The sequence below is a fragment of the Argopecten irradians genome, chromosome 3, assembly GCF_041381155.1.
Source record: "Argopecten irradians isolate NY chromosome 3, Ai_NY, whole genome shotgun sequence".
In the NCBI taxonomy this organism is placed as follows: domain Eukaryota; kingdom Metazoa; phylum Mollusca; class Bivalvia; order Pectinida; family Pectinidae; genus Argopecten; species Argopecten irradians.
This window is the reverse complement of record NC_091136.1, coordinates 4,883,817-4,905,398: the sequence shown is the minus strand read 5'-3', so window position 1 is coordinate 4,905,398 and position 21,582 is coordinate 4,883,817. Positions and strand designations below refer to the sequence as shown.

At 36.7% G+C, this 21,582-nt stretch overlaps 1 protein-coding gene across 2 annotated transcripts; it reads right to left on the bottom strand.

Moving 5' to 3' along the window:
* Positions 1-1,207: 1,207 nt before the first annotated feature.
* On the bottom strand, positions 1,208-20,897 carry LOC138317348 (uncharacterized). Of its 2 annotated transcripts, none has more exons than XM_069258950.1 (2): positions 20,715-20,897; positions 1,208-3,361 (listed from the first exon to the last, which is right to left on the bottom strand). In XM_069258950.1, the coding sequence occupies exons 1-2, from the start codon at positions 20,719-20,721 to the stop codon at positions 1,839-1,841; spliced, it is 1,530 nt and encodes a 509-aa protein (XP_069115051.1). In that variant the 5' UTR covers positions 20,722-20,897; the 3' UTR covers positions 1,208-1,838. The 2 variants fall into 2 exon arrangements, with proteins under 2 accessions (XP_069115051.1, XP_069115050.1); XM_069258949.1 differs by lacking the exon at positions 20,715-20,897 and adding an exon at positions 3,711-3,882.
* Positions 20,898-21,582: the final 685 nt, after the last annotated feature.

Below are 21,582 nucleotides of genomic sequence, written 5' to 3'. Positions count from 1 at the left end.
GGAATAACATTCAGTCAACCATAAAATATTAACTACTGTCGCTGATTTTAATTAAGACTTTAATTGTACAGCCTATTTATTACCCCGAACCGCATATTTGTGATCTAGAGACCATAAAATCTGTCTTATTGTATTGATCGTCCAGCCAGCTGCTCTGGTTACGTAACCTGCACGTGCACTTTTGTATCAATACGGCATGTTGTACTGTAGAGTTAGTCAGTAAGGTGTTTAGATTATGCGAACCATGTTGTCGTATTGATTTTGGTTCTTAATTCAGATACAGGAACATACCATGCTTCAGAATTTCTAATATGAAAAACCGACAGTTCAAGGAATTATCAAAAAAGGTAAAACTTGATCACAAATCATGCCGATTGATATGTACATTTACATAATTATTATGCATCTTAACTAAGATCAAGAACTTGTCATAAATCGAAAGTAATTTCAAGGACATATTCGAAAGACCAATTTCAAGGACCATTGAGTGAAACCATTTCCCCACTAAACCAGTATGGGGAAATATTGATAAATTCTACGCAAACAGGTCGCACTGAATATTTGCATGCAGGTCACAGCGATATCAACTGTTCAACTAGATTCATTAGAATCGGTTTCAATTCTAAATGTAATGCAAGGTCAGAATAAATTGTCCCTTTTTAAATTAGATAATGAACCAACGTGATTAGTTTATGGGGTTGTAAACTAAAGGTAGTTGTAGATTAGCACAGGGGTAAGATTCCACCATATGTTGAAATTATATTATCTATAGTATTACGGTTTCAATACCCTGTGATTAAAATGACAGAAAAAAAATAAACACCGAGTGTGATATTTACTATGTCAACATTTTCTCACAGAGCGATAATCTGCTGATCAGAGTCGCATTGATGTTGTCAGTCTATGTGTGAAGATATCATGTAAATCAAGATCTCCCCTGGTCCGGATCAGTGGTAATTCAAAATTACGGACGTTTAAATAAATATGAAACGATACATTGTCGAGTTGCCTGGTTTTGCGCTATTAACTATTATGTTCTCTACTTGCGAAAGATATAATCACAGACTCGTTTGTAATCTTCATTTAAAAGATATTGCCCTGGGAGGTTTATCTCTAAATCATCTTAAAAGTTGTTAGAATAATGCCTTCGTTAAGGTACACGTTGAAAGATGAAGTTAAAATCACAGAGCAAAACAAACACACATAATATTCATTATATTTTCTTCTTTAATTTTTCCATGGCGTTAAACTTTTCATTATTGCATGGTCATATACACATATTTAATATATAACGTTAACAACATATTTTACGTATATCATTTAATCAACTCTCATTCATATATACTATCATTTTCTTGACCATGCACACAAATTTGATATTCTCTTTCTCACACGCGCTTTTGTAGGCATAAATATGACGCATTTAGTAAGCACCGCCGCGGGATTAAACACAATCCTCTATTTGAGCGAATTGGAAATGAATGTCTTAAAGACAATTAATGTGATTGTATTTCATACAATTAGGAATTTCGTGATTACAGTGTAACACACATGTTGTAGACTAGTTTTCACCAAGATATCTTTCCAGATGTTCTTTACAAGAACCATATACAATCAAAATTATATATGTAACCTTTTTCGTTTTGACAATAATTTGAAATTATCACTTTCTTTTGTCGATAAATTTGGAAAAGTTTGGAAACTTTAAAAAAAATAAACAATAAATACAAATCTATGTAAATCGCTCAATTGCACTGCAGCAGTGCTAATAATTGTTTGTAGGACGATAATGAAAAATTTACAAAACGAAAATTCGGTATTCATATTGTTTTTTAAAGTCACACTCGCACCATGTGTTGTTTGTCATAGTTCATCCGGATCAGATCTCCTAGAAGTCTGTTTCCGTTTCGGGTTTTAGATCGATTAGGATCCTGGTAGATGACGGTCTGTTTTGGCGGAAGTAGTAAAGGCGATCGGTACACTCTGACGTTATCACATTCGGAGTCTTTCTTACTTGAAGGTAAAAGGTACATCTCCGTGTCTTCCAATATGGAATGCTGTCTCGTCATTTTATCACGAGATCTATGTTTGTGATGATAATGTTTACGAGATTCTGTATTTGTATATTTCTGCACATGTGCAGCATCATCTGAACAACTATTTCCGTTTCTTTCCTCGGAATATTCAAAATACCCGCTACTGTCGTCGGATTCCGATTGGTCAGCAAGCACATCCGGGTCGGATACTTCCCCGGTGCTGAGTGTGGGTTGTGAAGAACGTCCTGACAGACTGGATACAGTCCGGATGGATTCCACGTCCGAACTTCGCTCCAGGGTATTAGAACTGTCCTCAGTAACATTGCCGCTATTGCTGAGAGAATGAATGATGTTACGCACCTGTTCCTTGAGAATCAAGTTTTGTTGTACTTTGTCCAAGTAGGCACGGTATTCCTCACCAATGTCAGATTCACTTGACGTACTCATATCGTACTCACAACAAGTATCGTTTCCGTCCACATCCGGTCCGGACGACCTGGAAGCTATTGAACTTTGGTTAGAACTTGAACTGCACTCGCTAGAAGCGGATGTGACGTAGGAGCGCGTGCTGTCGCGTCGTTGTGTCTGTGAATTTGTCTTACTGGCACGTGATGAGTTTTTTCGACTCACGAACCGGACAGAACACGAACTTTCACTACTATCCCATGGCTCACTGTAGTTCGATTCTGTCTTTTTAAACTGTTTCCGGCACTTGCACGTGCACGTGAATCTATCGGTAGAAATTGGCACATCACATTTACATTCCTTTGAGTCCGATTGCTCGTCTGTCTTGCACACTATCGGAACAATCATGTATGGTCCTTCAGTTGCATTGACATTTGACTTTTTGGGTAAAAATCCATCGGAAGAATCTTTTGAGTTGGACCTATTTCGTAAATGTCCTTCCAACGAAATCACATTTGTCTGATTTTGTAAAGAAATCGAACTCCATGAATTCTGATTAAAAGCACCATTATTTTGAGAAAGTACGTTGTTATTGTCAACGGCAGACAAGGGTAAATCCGGGAGGTCAACGATCTCCTCGTATATATGGTAGGCTGGGTCCGACTGGGAACCGTTTATTGGAACTCTCGCGGGAACTTTCAGACACGTAACTGGTCTCACGATATCCGTTGAGATCCGCATACATGTCCCGTTGTTGAATCCGTAATCCGTGAGAAACTCGGGTAAAGCGTCCGTTGGATTTCTAGTCTGACCTTTTCTGAACCCATAATCATCCTCTAGGGACTTTTCTTTATCACTCGACTTTCTTGGCTGTTTTTTCTTGTCCTTCAACCAGCGAAACATTTTTGTGACTTGGAAACCTGGAAAATATAAAGATAACTCAATAAGTATTTCTAAAAATAGCAAATGTAAGTCTTAATTACACATATTAATAACATATATATATACTATTGATTAAAGCATCTAATTTGTTTATGGAGAATTTTAAAAAAATTACTGTACTGTATATTCCAATAAAAAAACTATATGCGGTGTATTCTATCTCCGGAACGACACCTCCCGTTCAATATAGAGACAACAGCCGATCAGTACATGCACAAGCCATTCATGAATATTGATCAGTTCGGTTTACAAAAAAGTAAAGCCAAAACTTTCATATCCGAGCACAAATATTTCACCACAAGAAATATACTGGCGACACCGGCTTACCTGTTAAATCATACATGTCCTTTTGTTAAGTCCCTGTGCTAATACCCTTGTGTTAATACCCGTGTGTACGGCTCGACTGTCAGAGCCCAAGTGGCCTATCGTTCGCCACTGTGGGTATGTATATATAATGTACAGTAGAGCCTATACCCGGTCGCTCGTTAGAGCACTTTAATTAGAGTTCATGCCTACACCTCACATTGTACAGATGTAAATCAAGCCAAGTGCTGTTTCTTCATCTGTAAAATGGCTGGTGACAATACCACAGACAGTACCGTCCAGTAAGCTCAAGATAACACTCCCAATGGTTTATACCAAATACTGTTTATTTAGTAACATAATACATCAACGTGGACATTTAAAAAGTTTCGTCAACTTGAATCTAAATCTAAGATATTTTCACAAATATTGTTTAAAAATATTGTAATTGTTCTTTCAGAATTCCTTTTCAACAAAACACGATTTAACTCGACTCAAAGCCTGTTTTAAAATCATTCAATAGTAAAATTGCCGTTTGACTTTTGTTAATTGCTTTTAAAACGACAAGATATTAGTCGTGAAATGAACGACTGTCACAAGTATAGTTGACGACTCAATGATTGAAGCATTAACGCTCGGCCGTTTGATCGTTCTACTGGTGTGACACAGGGATGGCTGATTTCCCATCGCCTTTTGTTGAGAACTCGAATGACTTTTTAAATCTTAAGAGCAAGCATAGCGCCACTGAGTCTTGTAATAGTAGGGTAGTATAGGAGCAGTGAATCGTCTCGCAAATCTAACAATTTTATAACGACAATCTCGCCGACTTTATTAGGTTTTGACTCAACTACGATGTCGTCTATATAATCTAGCCTGAAAAGAGGGTCGATTTGTTAGCTTTAGCCAATTCACGATTGATGACTTCTACTGAATAAAACTTTTAAAGACAAACTGAACAGTGGATTTATTCATCTTGTCATTACTCAACACATGCCTTTATTCGTGTGATCTCACAGTATACATATACATAGAACACAAACTCGCCTACGCAAATACTTCCTTTTAAAACACGCACCAGACAATGTATTATCACTGCATTTACAAGCCAGTAGACATATCATTACTCAACTTGGAACTATCTAACGAACTATGGTATAGAGTAGGGAAGAGGTCCCGGGGGCAGAAAGGGTCTCGAGGCCAAGAAGAAGCAACGTCTCGGGGCCAGGAAGCTAAAGGGTGTATCGTCATCAAGGGATGAATAGCGCAACCGTAATATATACATTTTATGGCTATATTAAGTGTTAAAGGACCAGCTCTCTATTTGTTTGTTTTATAAGATTTTATACTACATTTAATTTTATATATGAGAGCGAGTGATAATTAAACCTGAATCAAACCCGACTGTACTGAAACAAATAATCTGTGCCCCAATCATAAAATATAATATATAATGTATGTATATTGCTATGACATTGTTTTAATGAACCACATATCAGTCCATCGGCTCGTGGACCGGAAGTATCCTCCGCGCAATCTATTAGACGTGATCAATGACACCGTTAACGATGGCGGCGATATCGAACGGGCCGTAAAAGTGCAAACATTTTCCCATTGCTGATGTAGAAACAATACGATGGGATTTAATTGTTATTGTGTACTGGTAAACACACCTTGCGATTGACATATAGGGCACAGACAAAGCATCGTATCAAAATGAAGTCGTTGACCTGGAAATATTAGGCGAGTCGGATCGGAGGGTCTAATTTAGACTCATGTGACCCCTTCACGGAGACTAAGGCTAGCCCTAAAGTATTTTCGGCTACATAACTACTTTCGTGTTATTAGCTAAATTGAAAATATTTTCCCATGGATTTTTTTCAGTACATTTTCTGGCTACGAAAAGACACAAAACAAACTGAATATTTCCGTGTTAGATTGTTCTTGAGGTGTAAGTCAGTATTCTTTCTAGAAGATTGTCTCGCCGGACCTTGCAACAAAACACTAAACTAAACAATTGGGTATACTGTACCCGTACAATGGATGTACTGGGAGGAGCAGTATCATCTTGCTGTGAATACGTACATTTATCATATAATACAAATATTAACCTCTCCTCACATTGTCGGATCTTGTGACAAAATTAATTTCAAATTTTTCTAAAACTATTTTATTTCTTATTGTATCGCCTATGATCGTTTGAAGCATTTGAAACTCTTTTTTATTCATATATAGCACAGACAGATTAGGAAAAATTATGTCTAGAAACACTGACGCTCAACTTTGCCACGGAAGTATGCTGTTTCTACCGAGAGATTGTATGATATTACGTATTTAAGTCCTGTTGATATTTACAAAACGATCGAGAGCCACTTGTCAACTGTGGTGTTTTGTGGACAAAAGCGTTGGACGTTTTCACTTCCTGCGATAAGCTCCATGGAATGATTCGTCATTATTTGACAGGACTGGTCGGGTAGGATGTCTGTACATCTTTTTTACCTGTCGGTTTTACCTGTAAACACATCTTGCCTAGATAAGCCATATTTCCTCTACATATCTACCTGTAAAAACGCTCATTTGACAGGCAATAAATTTGACACACGAACAGGAAGGATGGTCATCCATCTTGTCATCAACTCTCGTCCGTCAGTGACCTAATTAGCAAGCTGACCACCGGAAACAAGGCTATTGACCACGGACATATCTCTGGCCTTAACTGACCTTCACAACGGTCAAACAATGAATGACCATTGCTGTTTATTTTCTTCGTGAAGAGAAGGATACCATTTATTATGAAAAATTGTCAACAGAAAAAAAATAAAAATAAAATGTGTTAGCTGTTGCGTTAATTTAGAAAATGTTCACAATGCCAGTCAGGGTTTATATAGGTAGGAAAAGGACAATGTTTGTCCAGAACAAAATGATCGTTATATTTTTGTATATCATACCGTCAAGATTATCCGGATTTAGACGAATATTTGCTCAGAACAAACTGAAAATAAATCGTGTGAGCGGATGACCGAGAAAACATATGATCCGTTTTTTATCCCAGGTAATTGTCACGTGAATAAGTTTGATTTGTAAACAAATGCGGGGACTGCATTGTAAGTGTTATTTAGACAAGTTCGTTCCGTTAACTCGTGGAAAGTACCAGACGCCTCCAGATGTACCACGGGGTACCAGGGCAAAAACGACCTCTATCGGATCACTATCCGAGGGCGGAACGTTTACAAAGGGTAACCGGAGCACCAGTCCCGCCCATCGATACATAATGCAAACGCTCTTCTGGTGGGGTAGACAGATATATTGGTGTGGCTATATAATTATCCGAGTCCTTGGTAGCTATAATAAACAGGTATATCCGACATTGACGGATAATGCACATGGGTTGGAATAATGACACGTGCGTATAATTTTGATTTTACTCATAAAGTAACGGGTTTTTTGTTGATTGGCGATGCCCCGTACGATGTATCATAATTATCGTTTTACCGGTATGTAAAACATTATGATTATGACTTGTATCCTGGGATCAAACCTAGCTATATCTCAAAAGAGCTTTTTACAATAAAAACATATTCCGTATCCTGGATAGGCTGTCGTTTTATGCATTAGAACGTTTTAAGCATTTCCTGTATCATGCGTGTGCTCGATTTATATCGCACATTAGACGAAACCTGCGGATGGCACGGAAATCGATAATTGATCTACAAGGAGAAGTGAAATAAGTAAAAAGTTATTAAGAGCAATATGGTATATAGACAAGCAAGAGTGAACAGTCGAGTTGTAATGGCGGGACTGATAAGATACATAAGTGATGTCCCATCTCGTACTTTCTAGTCACTGATCGAGTTACATGTAAATACCGAGACGCTGAAGGTAAAACCGAGATGTTTTGGTGATATTACTGACATTACGACAAGTTATACATCCCCGGGGTCAATACAGAATTTTAACCACGCGTTTACGTGCGTCGTATATTTTTCTTGGATCACTTGAAATTATCTTCCTATCGCTTATCATGGCCGTAGGTATACTAGCCTATATCAAAACCACCAAAATCATCGGTGAAGTTCAGAAACACCTGCCCCCTGAAGACAAATGAACTTATGTTTTAAATCTTTTTATCTAAAAGCATTGTCAAATTTAAGCTTTATATCCCGAAGGCTTTTCCATTGCGAGTTTAAACATCCCTTTGATGTCATTTTGTGATTTATTAATCTTTTTTTCATCTTTTAAAAAGAATTTTACCGAACAGCCTAAAGTTACGCTTGCTATGATTATTTCGAGCGGTTCGCCTAAATATAAAGAATTGTCATCCCTCAAACGGATAGATGTACATCGTGTATAGATGATTCAACAGGGAACCTTGATCCATGTAGTAAAAAACTGGTTTCAAAAAATAAGAATTGACGAAAGACCTTAAATTGCAAAGAAGGAAACTCTCCTAAACCAAAGCACGTGTTTTTTACGCATGCGTGTTGAGGTAGCTGACCTTACAGGTGAGAGACGTCACGTGATGCGCAAGAATTTACACCCCTCACCGATCTGTCAAGCGTCATGTGACGCGAATGACACCTAGTGGCACGCGAACTGTAGACTTTATTGTTTTATGGTAGGTATAAAAGTACTGAGATATATAATTATGGAAATGATGAAATAATAAAAAAATATCTGGAGAACAATGGATTATTGTCTATCTGTCGAGATATTTATTTAGTTTTGGATTAATTATCATCTGAATAATATATATATAAGCCTTCATGCATGATAAAAATATACTAGAAATGTTAATTACATATTATACGCCAGGTTTAGTTCATAAACTAAGGAGTTCATAGACTTTCTTAATGTGGAAAGAACGCCGGAACCAGACTCCGGCCAGACAAAACGTCAAAAGGTTCACATTTAATTCATTAATTGTATAATGTACAATTAATTACTCACTGCTGTACAATACACAGCGCTTAGAACCTTTAATTACTTTCATTTTATTTCCGGAAGTTTTATTCCAGTCCCATGCCCACTATTATTCTGTACGACTCTATGACGCAAGACTTTCCACAAAGTGCATTTGAAATTAAATCTAAATTTATCATATTTCCGCTTGCATTTCCTGTCAAATTACAGTACAAATACAGTGCAACAGCAAATGTGCACTATATTAACCTACCTTCGCAGGTTTAAAGTAAATGTGTTGTTCTGTCTAACACATTAAGCCGATCATAATACATTGTATTGTTCTCTAGAAGATATTTCGATAGCGGGAATTCAATCAAAACAAACATTTATTTTCATAAAGACATCCTTGTGTACAACGAAATGGTATTACTAAACAATACATATCTATTATAAGAGCGTTTGACATTGTAGATACCAATTACCAACATGACCTAATTAGTGAACTGATTAAGATTTAGTAAAAGTTTTAAGTTAAATACTAAAGTTTACCTTGTTTGTGACGGCAAATTATAAATAGCACAATTTATTGATTTCATTTAATGTATTTTTTTTTCAAAAATCATTAGCATAACTGTTCTGTTTAGATAAACTTTTAAGTTGCTCATAAACAAAGTGACCTTGATTTCTTTAGGTCTAAATTTTAATATCTAATAGAGCTTAGAGGAGATTTATTAAAGAATTTTTTTAAAGAATTTTCTAAATAAAATTAAATTACTGAAGCCTTAACCACCGATTAATATTTTATACTAAACTGTAATGAAGTTGATTTTGAAATGGTATTACCGTCATTAAAATGTACAGTCTAAAGCTATTGTCAGGGTCAAAATTCGGTAGTGAAAGCAAAGGATTCAAGACGAAAATAATTGCAAACTATTATACAGAGTAATATAATAAAGAAAAATTGCTTACCATTTTTCTTATTTCTCGCCATGATGGTTTTCATTCATAAGACAACACAATTAAAATCCTTGACTTAAGACGGTGTACAGTTTGTGTGTTAACTCGTGCGTTCGAAGTTAAAATGATGGAGTGCCTACCATCTCTGGTTGTATATATACATAATAATGGCCATAAAAGTGTGTCCAACTGTCACTCACAATCGTGTCAAACATTGCTAGGTACCAGACCCTGCAGCCTTGTCTATGTCTTTCAGACTCTTGCTGCAACGCTTAAAATGCAAGCGCCTTACCGATTGGTTTTTATAAGTCTGAAGTTCGCTATAAGTAATTTATTGTCTAAGAGTCTGATCAGAATTGCCTTTGGGTAAAATAAAATCCAACATACTGTTTTAATTGAATGCAACAAGTCCTAATGGGTTTGGTTTACCCCGGGGGTAAAATTTCAGAGTACGCTATTTCTAATTTATAGTCTACAAATAAGAATGTGACCTTAGGGATCCAATCTAGAAAGCCTACAATGTCCATCGGGCTAAAACAATACTGGAACGAGGTGCGAACCAGTCGGCGTACAATGCCAAAACAGATAACATCGAAATCGATAATGACATATTTCCAAATACAATGGCCATGTCGTATGGACAATTATTTACAACACATGTTGACAATACTGACACTGTTGACTTTATGCATTTTAACATGCGACACAGAAAGGATGAGTTGATAAAGATGTTGGATTTATAGAGAGTAGACAGATTCAGTGAATATGACATTCAGAACGTGTGTCACGCCAATATGCGTCTGCACGCACGACAACATGCGGCTAAGTAAACGACTGCACGCACACTTAAAAGTGTGACAGGCTTCCTGTTGAATGGCAGGGAGTAAGAAGGCAACAAATGAACATTTTGTCAATAATTTTTAGTGAAGTAATTTATTTATGAAATCATTAATGTGTACAATTTTGGATAAATCTAATTGTTGAGACCGTAACATATAGTTCATTATGATAAATGTCATGTTAGCAGGTAGTCATTTGGGAACAAGCCAGATGAAGGAAAATACAAGGAGACAAACCACTGTCCTTGGGACTGTACATATGTACATGGCAATTGTCCTCAAGTGGGATTCCGAATCATTCGAACTCGCAACCTGAAGGTGTAGGTTTTCATGAGTAGAATGTTTGGACATCTTCATCATACGACCAACAATGTCCTAATTACGACTTTGTACATCCAATCAAATGTCCCGGTTTATCATTTTACCAACTGTAAAATATGACTTGTGAAATCTATAGAAATGTCTTTCCTCCGAATTTAAACAACTGTGATTGAGTTTAAACAATGGGAAATATATTGTTATGTATCAAAATATTAAGTCCATGGGTGTTGTCAGCCATGGCGGATGATATGTACAGCTGTTGTTGGTTGCACCGATGGTAGCGAGGCTGTCTCAATATCATTAACATATTGTATACCTTTACATGCTTGTGTGCATAGGCACCTATTAAATATGTATGAATGAGTTTGGAGAATGAACGGAGCAAATTGAATGGGACAAAATGAAAGCGATCGGGTGAAAGAACCGAAAGAGACCTCCTGCGATCAGAGGCTGCATGCATGGTGTAAGAGGGACGTACCTATGTTCCAAACCCTGGCATCCATCTAACTTAAGGTTATAAAATCATTTTGAAACACACTAAAATCCATTTACATATTTTACGAATGGTTATGCTAAAGGCTGTCTCAAATAAATTATAACTTAAGATGGTTGATTCGAAGGGCGTACATCATCGATTAGACAAAATATTTCGTACCAGTTCATCTTTGAATGCTGAAAGAAACCTGAAATTTCGCTATCGAGGCTGTTAAGTGTCCAAGTTCTGCATTTCTATTGTTAATATCGAGCTATATATTGGGAGAGCTGAGATTAGATGTTAAATATATGGGACAACAAGCAATGTAAAACCATACCAAAATCCCTAGCCTATTTATGAGAGATAAATCAGCCATCTACAAAACACATATCTGGATTTGTATTGAAGTGGTTCGAGGAAGACGCAAGCTTTATCAACCATTAAACCTTCAAAGACGACGGGACGAAAACCCCATATTGACCTTTAACAAAATCCCGCAAAAAATCTAGATAAATTGACAAGAAATACTTGTCGCAATTCCAGGAGATTATCAGATTTCCGGTATAGAGACGTCGAGAGAGCCATGGAAAATCCGCAGGCTTCGGTATAAAGCACATCCACGGTTCTGAAGTATCTGTTTAGATTAAGTGAGATACAGAAATCATTTCAATAATCGTCAGCGCGGGCGAATCGCTTCGATATGGACAGAACACTTTCACGTCAAGTGACAACGGAATGGGGGTGATGGTACCGTCTCAAAGTCTTAACTAGGTCGTAATATGGTGTATGTTTATTTTAGTTACTCTGCTCTGGTAAGTGATTTCAAATCCCATGGGGGTTATAATCAAATAGTGCAGTATTACTTTTTGTTGGTTATCACTGTCGAAGAATAAATATTGAATGAAGGACAATTTGTTTTATAAAGGGAAATCCGCTATCATAAGAAATATTTTCGCTCAAAAATATTTATCAAACACGAATAACACTACAAAAAATCTTTATTTGAAGAATGACATTATTAAACTCAAATTAAGATTGTTGCGCCAACACAATTCTAAAGCAGAAAGGTAAACAGATCCTAAAGCCATGCAACTATACCATTCTTCATTTTGCTGATGCAATATTAAATTATGGTGAATAGTTGACGGCGAAGTGTGAATTATGACATTTTTTTCATATTGACTATCTCGATCAATGTGATAGAACCTTAATTAAAAACAGTACAAGGCAATGGTCGTAAAAAAATTAGCATCATGACACCACATGGACGTTCATCGCAACTTGTGTACATCACTTGTCTGAGATCGTCAGACAGAATTGATTTACCGGCGACTGTACCTGTATGTGACGTAGATGATCAGACACACAGGTAAAAACGTTCCAGGTAGGTTGTCTTGTCACACACAGCTGTGCCAACTTGACACGTGCAGCTGGTGATAACGAAAGTATAGGGATAAAGGGAGGGGGGTGGTTAGATAGTGAAAGTAACTGTAACCTTTGTGACCTTAACCTTTGACCTTCCGGACTTGAAAAGCATTCCAAAACAAGTATCTAAGTTTTATTGGACCAATGGAACTTATTGGAAATGTTGCAAAGAAACGTCGAGATGGACCGGACGAAATCGCCAACACCGACATTATCGGATCTGGCGCACTGCATGCATGTCGTCTGCTCACGACTTATTGACTTTAATCATACGAAAGAGTGCCTGACATCCCCCGTCCATTATTTTAAATACAGTATATATCTGTTGACATACTGTAATTATTTTTGTGTGTGACACAGCCCCGGTTATAATAGTTTTGTATTAATAAATAGTGCAACAGATGTAGCTATATATAACATCAGCATTTTGACGTTTTCGAACTGTGCCAATTATGTAGCAATTTAACTGACTCACAAAACGTAAAATGGTTTTGACATATTCCAGGCGGCAGAATAGTCGACGTAATTTTACACATTTAAGTGCATAAAAACCCAGCCATACTTACCCAAGTTTAACGGGTGGGTGCACATGATATCGACACGTTTATTATTGCAAACGCCATTACTGACATCAAGTTTCATACCAAAACTCCCTATCTGTCGCATGGATATAATATTTACTATGGCTAAAGCCCCGGGGTAAAAAGCCATTCTAACCCGGAGCAGAAAATTGTTGTCGGATAATTATTCTTTGAAATTTATAACCATGAATACACAAATCATCAGACCGCATCATTTGATTTTTATCACTAATATGGAATCTGCTTTGAAGTTTTATGTCCCAAATAAAAACTGATACTGGTAGTTATGTACCTTGTATATGACACATATGGACCCAAACCGTGGCCAGCTGGTTACAATATTAACCTGTACCCAGGGGGTTCAGAAATTTTATAGACCATATAGGTTATTATCTTGACAAATATCGCGTGCGACAGCCTGCATTGGATGACCACAAGCGGTCAGTGGCCAGATTTTATTGCAGGAAATCAAAATATTTGTCGGCAACTGGTTGTTACCAAGGAAACCGGACGTTGTAATACAACTATGTGTAGAATTTTTAAAAGATTATACAATTTGATTTGAGCCTATGTTATCACAGACTCAAGTGTTGATATTCATATGCACACCTTATCAAGACATTCTAAAATAGATTTATGTATTTTCTGTATCTATTCAGACCATTCTATATACTGTTTAATTGCATTGTCTACCAGAAACACTATATCTCTGCCCATCCTAAAGTATTGCAAGGGGAGGCAGACACTGACAGCCAAGGGAGGTAATCACGACAACTAAGGGAGATAACTATTGCCAATACAATAAATGGATATAGCTATCGCAAGTGAAGTATATCAGTGAAGTTCACGGATTATTTTTTTTATATTTGGACGCCATTCCGTGATTAGTCCAAGTTTTTATATAGAAAGTGAAATGTAATTGAAGCTCATGAACCTGTGTGGCTTGATCTCTTATCACTGTCCATTCAGGACTTTTATTATACTATTTACAACATATCGGATTTGTCAGTTCCAATTTAATACATACTTGATGATTTCCCACCTATCGGCGAGATTATCGGGAGTTTATCGTTGTACACTTATAAACCAGATGAATACAACAGCCCGATAACATTCCCACAGAGATTTAACACGCCACACTGACCATTGCTGACCCCAGGGTCGAGTGGTCACTCCAGTCCATTTAAAGAAATCCGCAATCTTGTTCTTTACAGACTTCATCCAGGTCGTTACCCAGCTAATTGAAATCCGTCGGCGTTTGTGATTGGTTTTACACCAAACTCTATCTCCAATACAATTGATTGACATTTTTACGAGAGCGACAGGGATCATCTGCTATACAACTTGACAAATAATGACAATATTACGTCTTTGTTTAAAGTACATGTACAATGTATATACATTTTACGTAAAGTTGAACTGTTGAAAAGAGACACAGTATTAATACGTGTTTGTCACCGATTCCCTTACACAATACATCGGATTGTTCGTGTTAGCTTGACAGATTTATCACACTTGACAACATGAATACATTTAATTTACATATTATATAAAAAAAAATCTGTCGTACTTTTCCGTTTTCCGTACTTTCAGTATTGTAGTTGTAACTTCTACATTAATTGTAAGGTATTAGATTTACATTTTATATTCAATAGATTTTAAAAACTTTTTAGGCGAATAATATTAACCCAGATTGCAGACATTTGATGGTCGCACACGTCTTTCTAGGACAAGAAATACACAGGACATTTTTGAAATCTGGCTTACGAAAAGAACAATAGAAAGTTTTTTTTGAAATGTCTAAATGTAGTTTCCATTTGAAATCAGAGCCATGTGAAACCGACATGGGCAACACCAATTTCCCTTCCATTTCACGATGGAGACACGAGAATGCCCACCATATAGACTAGTCCTAATAATTAATGTCCGTATATATTTTCTGGATACGACAACAGATTTCAATCTTACAACATATTAAAATTTTAACTTCCCTCTTGAACGTCTAAAGTAATAAATACAAAACAGATACCAACCAGTAAATACACATTAATTAGCTGCACGGTAATTAATGCAAATTTGAATGTTACTTGAAACTTGAGATGAATGATATTAAAATGAATAATACTTATGAAGGAAGCTTACATTCTATTCGACGTGATTTTAATTTGTATTCCAAGGTCGTTTTGTCGCTACTTTGAATTGGATGTTTTCGTTCATATCAGATTGCTTCCGAGTTAACAAACCGTGAGACGAGACTTTTGACAGTCGAGATTTCATGTCAGAATTTGCATGTGTATATGTTTGCTTTCGTACATGTCATATGATAGTTGTGGCCCATGTCAAAAATAACCAAAGTACCTGTAAATGTATTTCATATGAAGCAATTGTTAGACGGTTCCTTTTTATACTAAAACTGATGCTAACGTAATATTGGAAATAACATATAGTCTTATTCAATGTACCTTTCTTACTTAGTGTTTTGTGAGTCTTTTCGGGCTGGACATTCTAGACTAAGGAGGGAGTATAGAAAACATGTTTTTATTTTCGTATAAACTATTTTTTTTCCAACTTGGAATATGACACTATTCAGTTAATTATTTGTCTAGAATACATTATTCTCAGTTTGTATACATAATAAAAATCCATTTAGTAACGCCAGCGACTTTCACGTGTCTAATTAGTACCCGCCTAGATAATTACTAATTATGTCGATAGCAATATCGGAGTGAATTCATCGGTCCTAATCCATGTATTGTCCTGTATTGTCCGGATCGTTTCGTCTGGTCACTTACATAACAATGAAATCGATTCCGTCAGCTGATGTGTTAGATTTCACAACCCCCTGTGTGTCTCATTTCTATAGCCAGTAGGTTGTCAACTCAGTCGAGTCACCTGCCACCTATATAGGACTTAATTATCTAATTGAAATTTATTTGGGTACTGATTAACATTCGCAGGTACATCTAATAAAATGGTGATGCAATGAATGAACTCAGAATGAGAAAAGAACCCGTCGGTGCTGTGACTGCTGTCAACGGTTGGTAAAAATCCATCTAATGGTTTATGTAGCGATTTTAATGAGTTCACTCTATTTCCTATGTTTAGTCCCGACCGTCCAGCGCAGGGGCCAGAGTCATATTGTTAAGTAATCTATAGCTAGCCACCAACTACTACAATAGGAAGACTACTGAATATACCGCAGTCTCCCGAAACACTTACCTCACACAACATACACGCAACACACCGCATACATGGGAGGCCGTCCTTACATGACCATAGCTGTTAATAGGACGTTAATTAATCAAACAAACAAACAAACAAACTACAATAGGTCACCCCACAAGAGGAATCCTACCAGTAAAAAAATATCGATTGATATTTATCTAACTATCTCTTTCATCCTTCCTTTACGGTGTATTGATTTCATATACCACATTACCCTCTAAAACATTTGTTAAAAGTAATAGACCCCTGCGCAACATACATTTATGAAATCGATATTGAATATCGATATTCTCCCAGGACCAATTGCATTCTTCAGAAGGATACCAAGTTACCTCGGACTCATTCGAACAAAGAGTTGGAAATATATAAGTTTAATGTGACTCTGCATAATAATAACTTACATAATCGGACTTACAAACGCTAACTTCAAAGGAACTGATGTCTTAAGACTGATTTATCCGTTGTAAAGAGTCATGAGAAAAACTGGTCAAACTGAACATCCTATTTAATCTATTGAAGGATTAAGCTGTGTCGGTTAAAACTTGATACTTATACTTTTAACTTTTTAATCCGACAATAATTGTTTAATTCGATTAAATATTAAATCACTTTAATCGTATTAAAATTTGACTCAACTTTTCGTTAGTTCCCACGGAGCGTGTGTCTTGTGGTACAAGGGACATTAATGCCGTCATACAAAAATAAACAGACTGCGACACACTGCAAATATCACAATAGAAAAAATTCAAAATCCTAAAACCATTTCACTCTGGATGATTTTCTTTTTACTAATTGCATATACACATTACTTAATGTCTTACCATACTTTCATCCTATTTGCTCAATTTTGAAGCAATGGTATGCTAATGTATTTTATAATGCGACAGCGATTCCCATGATATAATAAATTGCCTTTCCCCCCTCTTCCTCGAGTTTTTTAGACGTCAAAATTGCACAAAATGGAGTCGGGACAGACATTTTAATCCGTTCCCTCAAATGTCCAACATTGATACTCTTATCATATTGTCGTAGTGTGGGTGTAACGACAATGATAATAACCCATGGAGTTTCGAGGATGTCACTCGTCTATTTAAAACTGGTACACGTGGTGTTGGGCCCAGAGATTTTAATCCATACCCTCACCATCCTCGATAGCACAGGGTTTACTATCGCTGTCGTTATATTAAAACGACAGCGATAGGGCTAGTAACCCCTGGGCTATCGAGAATGGACCACTCGGCCACCGCGGCTCCACAATCCATGGTGTCGGAACCAGAAACATTTATCAACATGCATCATACCTAATACAAGACAATATCTCAGCACATCTCGGTACAAAATACCAGCTGGTCCACAATAACGATTGAACTTGAAACCAAAGACAATACTATATACTGCATCCGGAACAGGATATACTCACCGACATAAAACTTCAGTAGTTGACTATAATATGTGGAGTTTTATGTTTCTAATAAAATGCAAATCAGACACCGCTTCGAAATAAAGGTTGTATAATCGGTAAACCGAGAACGGACCGGATCGCAATGCTGACGAGGCAGTTTTCTATTACTGAGAGACAGATGGCTTTGTCGCCTTTCCCATGGGTTGTATAGTCTATATAAAGGAATTATATACATCTTCCTTATCGCTACTTGGGGATTAAAGTCATCGATTTCCTGAGAAAACAATCGAAGCTTGCATACAATGACGGAGATAATCCACCGGCTAACGAGAGATTTACAAGGATCCGTAGGCTTAATGAGTTCATAAAATTCCCACGTCCTAAATCTGGAAACACCATTGACAATAATTTAGTAATGACCAGTGACTATTTCATACGTTCAACCAGCAGAACCTCAAAGATCCCTCATATAGCCAATCATGTATACGCGTGCTAAGTACTACTTTAAATGAAATATGATGAAGGCAATTAAAATACTTTCAAATTTTAAATACGTTTTCTTTTCATTTCACGACGTGATAATAACATACGTTTAAATTCCTCATTAATTATTACGTTCTTCCGTACGTGTAATTATCTCAATGTCTTCTGTGTAAGCACGGATATCTAAATTAGTCAACAAATACCAACAACTGAATTTAAATTTTTCTCACATAATGGTGGACTTAGGTCCTTTTGTCTCATGCGGTAGAGTATTTTATCATAAGAATTATGTAGATAATTGTGTGGTCGATGAGTCAAGCTCGCCTATGTACGCCTCTATGTGCTATCTCACGTTTCTCCAGTTTCAACATTCAAGGAATAAAATTTCGCTCTTATCGACAGAAAAATGGCAACCCTTTCATTGAGATGATTCAAAGCATTTTCGCACCACGCTTTTCACTGATTTCCAATCGAACAGCATGGGGGACCGATACACATACATATACATATGTATATATCTGTCAGGTAGCCGCAGGGGACCCAGGTATATTTTATACAGGTAAATCTCTGATCTAAAGTATTCCCTTATACTAAGATAGCATTTCCACTTTAAGTACATGTGTATTTTCTCAGTAGAACGATTAATATACTTTTTGTAAAAAAATTGTGGAAATGGAATAAAATTTTCCAGCGCCGCTTTTTGTGTCAACGGGTATTTCATGTAGTCTTAAAAAACTGTAATGCCTGGAGACAAGAAACTTACCACTTTTTCCTTCCCATTCCTTAGTTTCAAATTTTGTAGTAAATATGGGTGAATTTCACATTTCTGTGATATGTAATTGGATATAAACCTTTCAACGAGAAGCGATGTAGGAACTTTACCAATGATCACATATTTAGATATATATATCTGTACCAGTATAAAACCGAACCGTATATGTACATTATTACACATAAGTGTATCGGGTACAAATATTGTCAGATTCGCACCTGGAAACACATATACCTGTCCAAAGAGGTAACAATCAACTAATGACCATGTCAAGACTGGTCAAGACTGACCAGAGACGGACAATTGTAAAACATTATACATGTCTGACTGAGAGCATTCACCGACAAAATCATTACAGGCCGATAAAATAATTACTGTCTGTCTGCGGGAGAGCACAGGTACCTATACTGTTTATACGTACACATGGCGATATAAACACCTTACATTGGATGTGCATTAGGCCCTTCATATCACGGCATCACAGGGACTCCGCACGAAATATTCGTGGGTTGGTATATTAGAAACAACCCCCTGTGTATACTACGCCATATAAAAAAATATATGACAGAGGATTCAGGTCGGACACCTCACACCCTTGATATTCCAGGGTTGTTTATCAATATCGCAATAACGGCAGTGATAGTAACCCCTGGAATATCGAGGATGGATACCTTAGAGACTGACAGCAATGTCCAAAAACAATTTGCTTATTTATTGATTTATAATATGTAGACAGTTGATTGTGTATTTTTTCAGGTCCCAATGTTTCCTCCCAACGAGGTTAACACGAGGTTTTAGAGGACCGATCCCCTCCCCCTCCCACCACCCCAGGACATTTTTTTGGATGAAAATATCCTAATTATACAAGATATACATGAAACCATTCGTTTTGACAAAAAAATATCTATGCAAATCGTGTATTTTTTTGTGAAATATCGTAAATGTTTTCTGCTCAAACAGGTAAAGCACAACATGGTCTAATAAAATTATATTAAACTCGCAGTAAATTGTTATCCTTCAGACAGATATATAAGTTAATATTTCTAGAACTAATAGAGAACTCCAGATTTATCTACACGTATATCTCTGTACAATATGTGCCTGAATATGTACGGTTATCTGTAAATGTTGTGACAGTAGTAAGTCTAAATGGTATACCTTATACATCCGACGTATACTTATACAGGACACAACATGACAGGTGAAATGTATACCCTAATGTATATGCTGTACGACGCTATTCACTGTCATCCTTTCTACACGGACGGCCATTTATTTTCGCCTGTTTAAGTCATTTAAACATAAAACGTTCCTTTATTCGAGATAAAGGCACTTTAGCTTGAATTATAAAGTGCACTTTTTCATGATGTACCCTTTGAATATTAAGTCGATATAGGGAAACACCCCCCTGTCGTTATAGTAGCTATATCGTTATTTTGGTTATATATAATAAACCCCCCAATATACTGTAAGGTATCCTGTCCATCTCTGTAATAGATATAGTTTTACCTACATACATGAAACAGACACCACACAATATTACAGGTAACATGTATACAATCGATACCTTCCCCTATTTATCATTCAATACACAAATCATTTCAATATACAAGTTACAATTTGTAGTCAATGTTAGATGGTCAACTCACCTTCCATTCGCGTGCAGTGCACGAGATCTCCGCGTGAGGATATCCTGACATAGAACCGTTATTCCGTAAAGTAAATTGTATCCTACATGTATATGCACTGTGTCAAAGCCATAATCGCCGGCCATATGAGGTAGGATACCTTTTTAGATCGTACAAAATCCTGTCCACACTGTCTCGGTTGACGGAGTACAAATGTGGGCGGTCCCTACACGCGGCTTGGGCCATTAACGGCTCACGGACCCTGATCTCTGGAGTTGATTGACAGCCGAGGATTAGAAGTATTTTCCAATGGAGACGGCCCTAACGGAAGGTATTATAATGCTGATCAATAATTCAAGGATATTGTATTGCGGCATCGTGTTGAGATATTGATATCAAACATGTTTACACACAAGCAAATATATCTAAGATGTGATTACGTTATACAAACTGCCTGTGTTGTGTAACGCGTATACCTGTGAGGATAGCGCCAGACATAGTACATACACATAGGCCATTTTATTTTTTCTAGATTTCCGAGAACTTTGTTTTTCGTCCTATTAACAGGTAAGGTCCCGCAAGGACGTGCCGTATTTATGAGATGGAGGGAAAAAATCAGGAGTATCCGAAGAAAAACGGCCGACCTACGTTTAGGAGCCATTGCGCCATATCCAAAATTAATGAAAACGATACTGCTGCTTTAATATTTTATTAGACTTTTTGTATCATTAATTAAAAATCACATACATGTATATAAGTGTGTGTGAGGGTGTGTGTGTAACGTCTATTTCATAGCTCTTGTGTAGTCTATTTCATAAAACGTTTATGTGAAACGTCTGTGTTGTAACTAAGTAAAGCTCTTGTATAAAGTCTATTTTGTTTCTGTTTG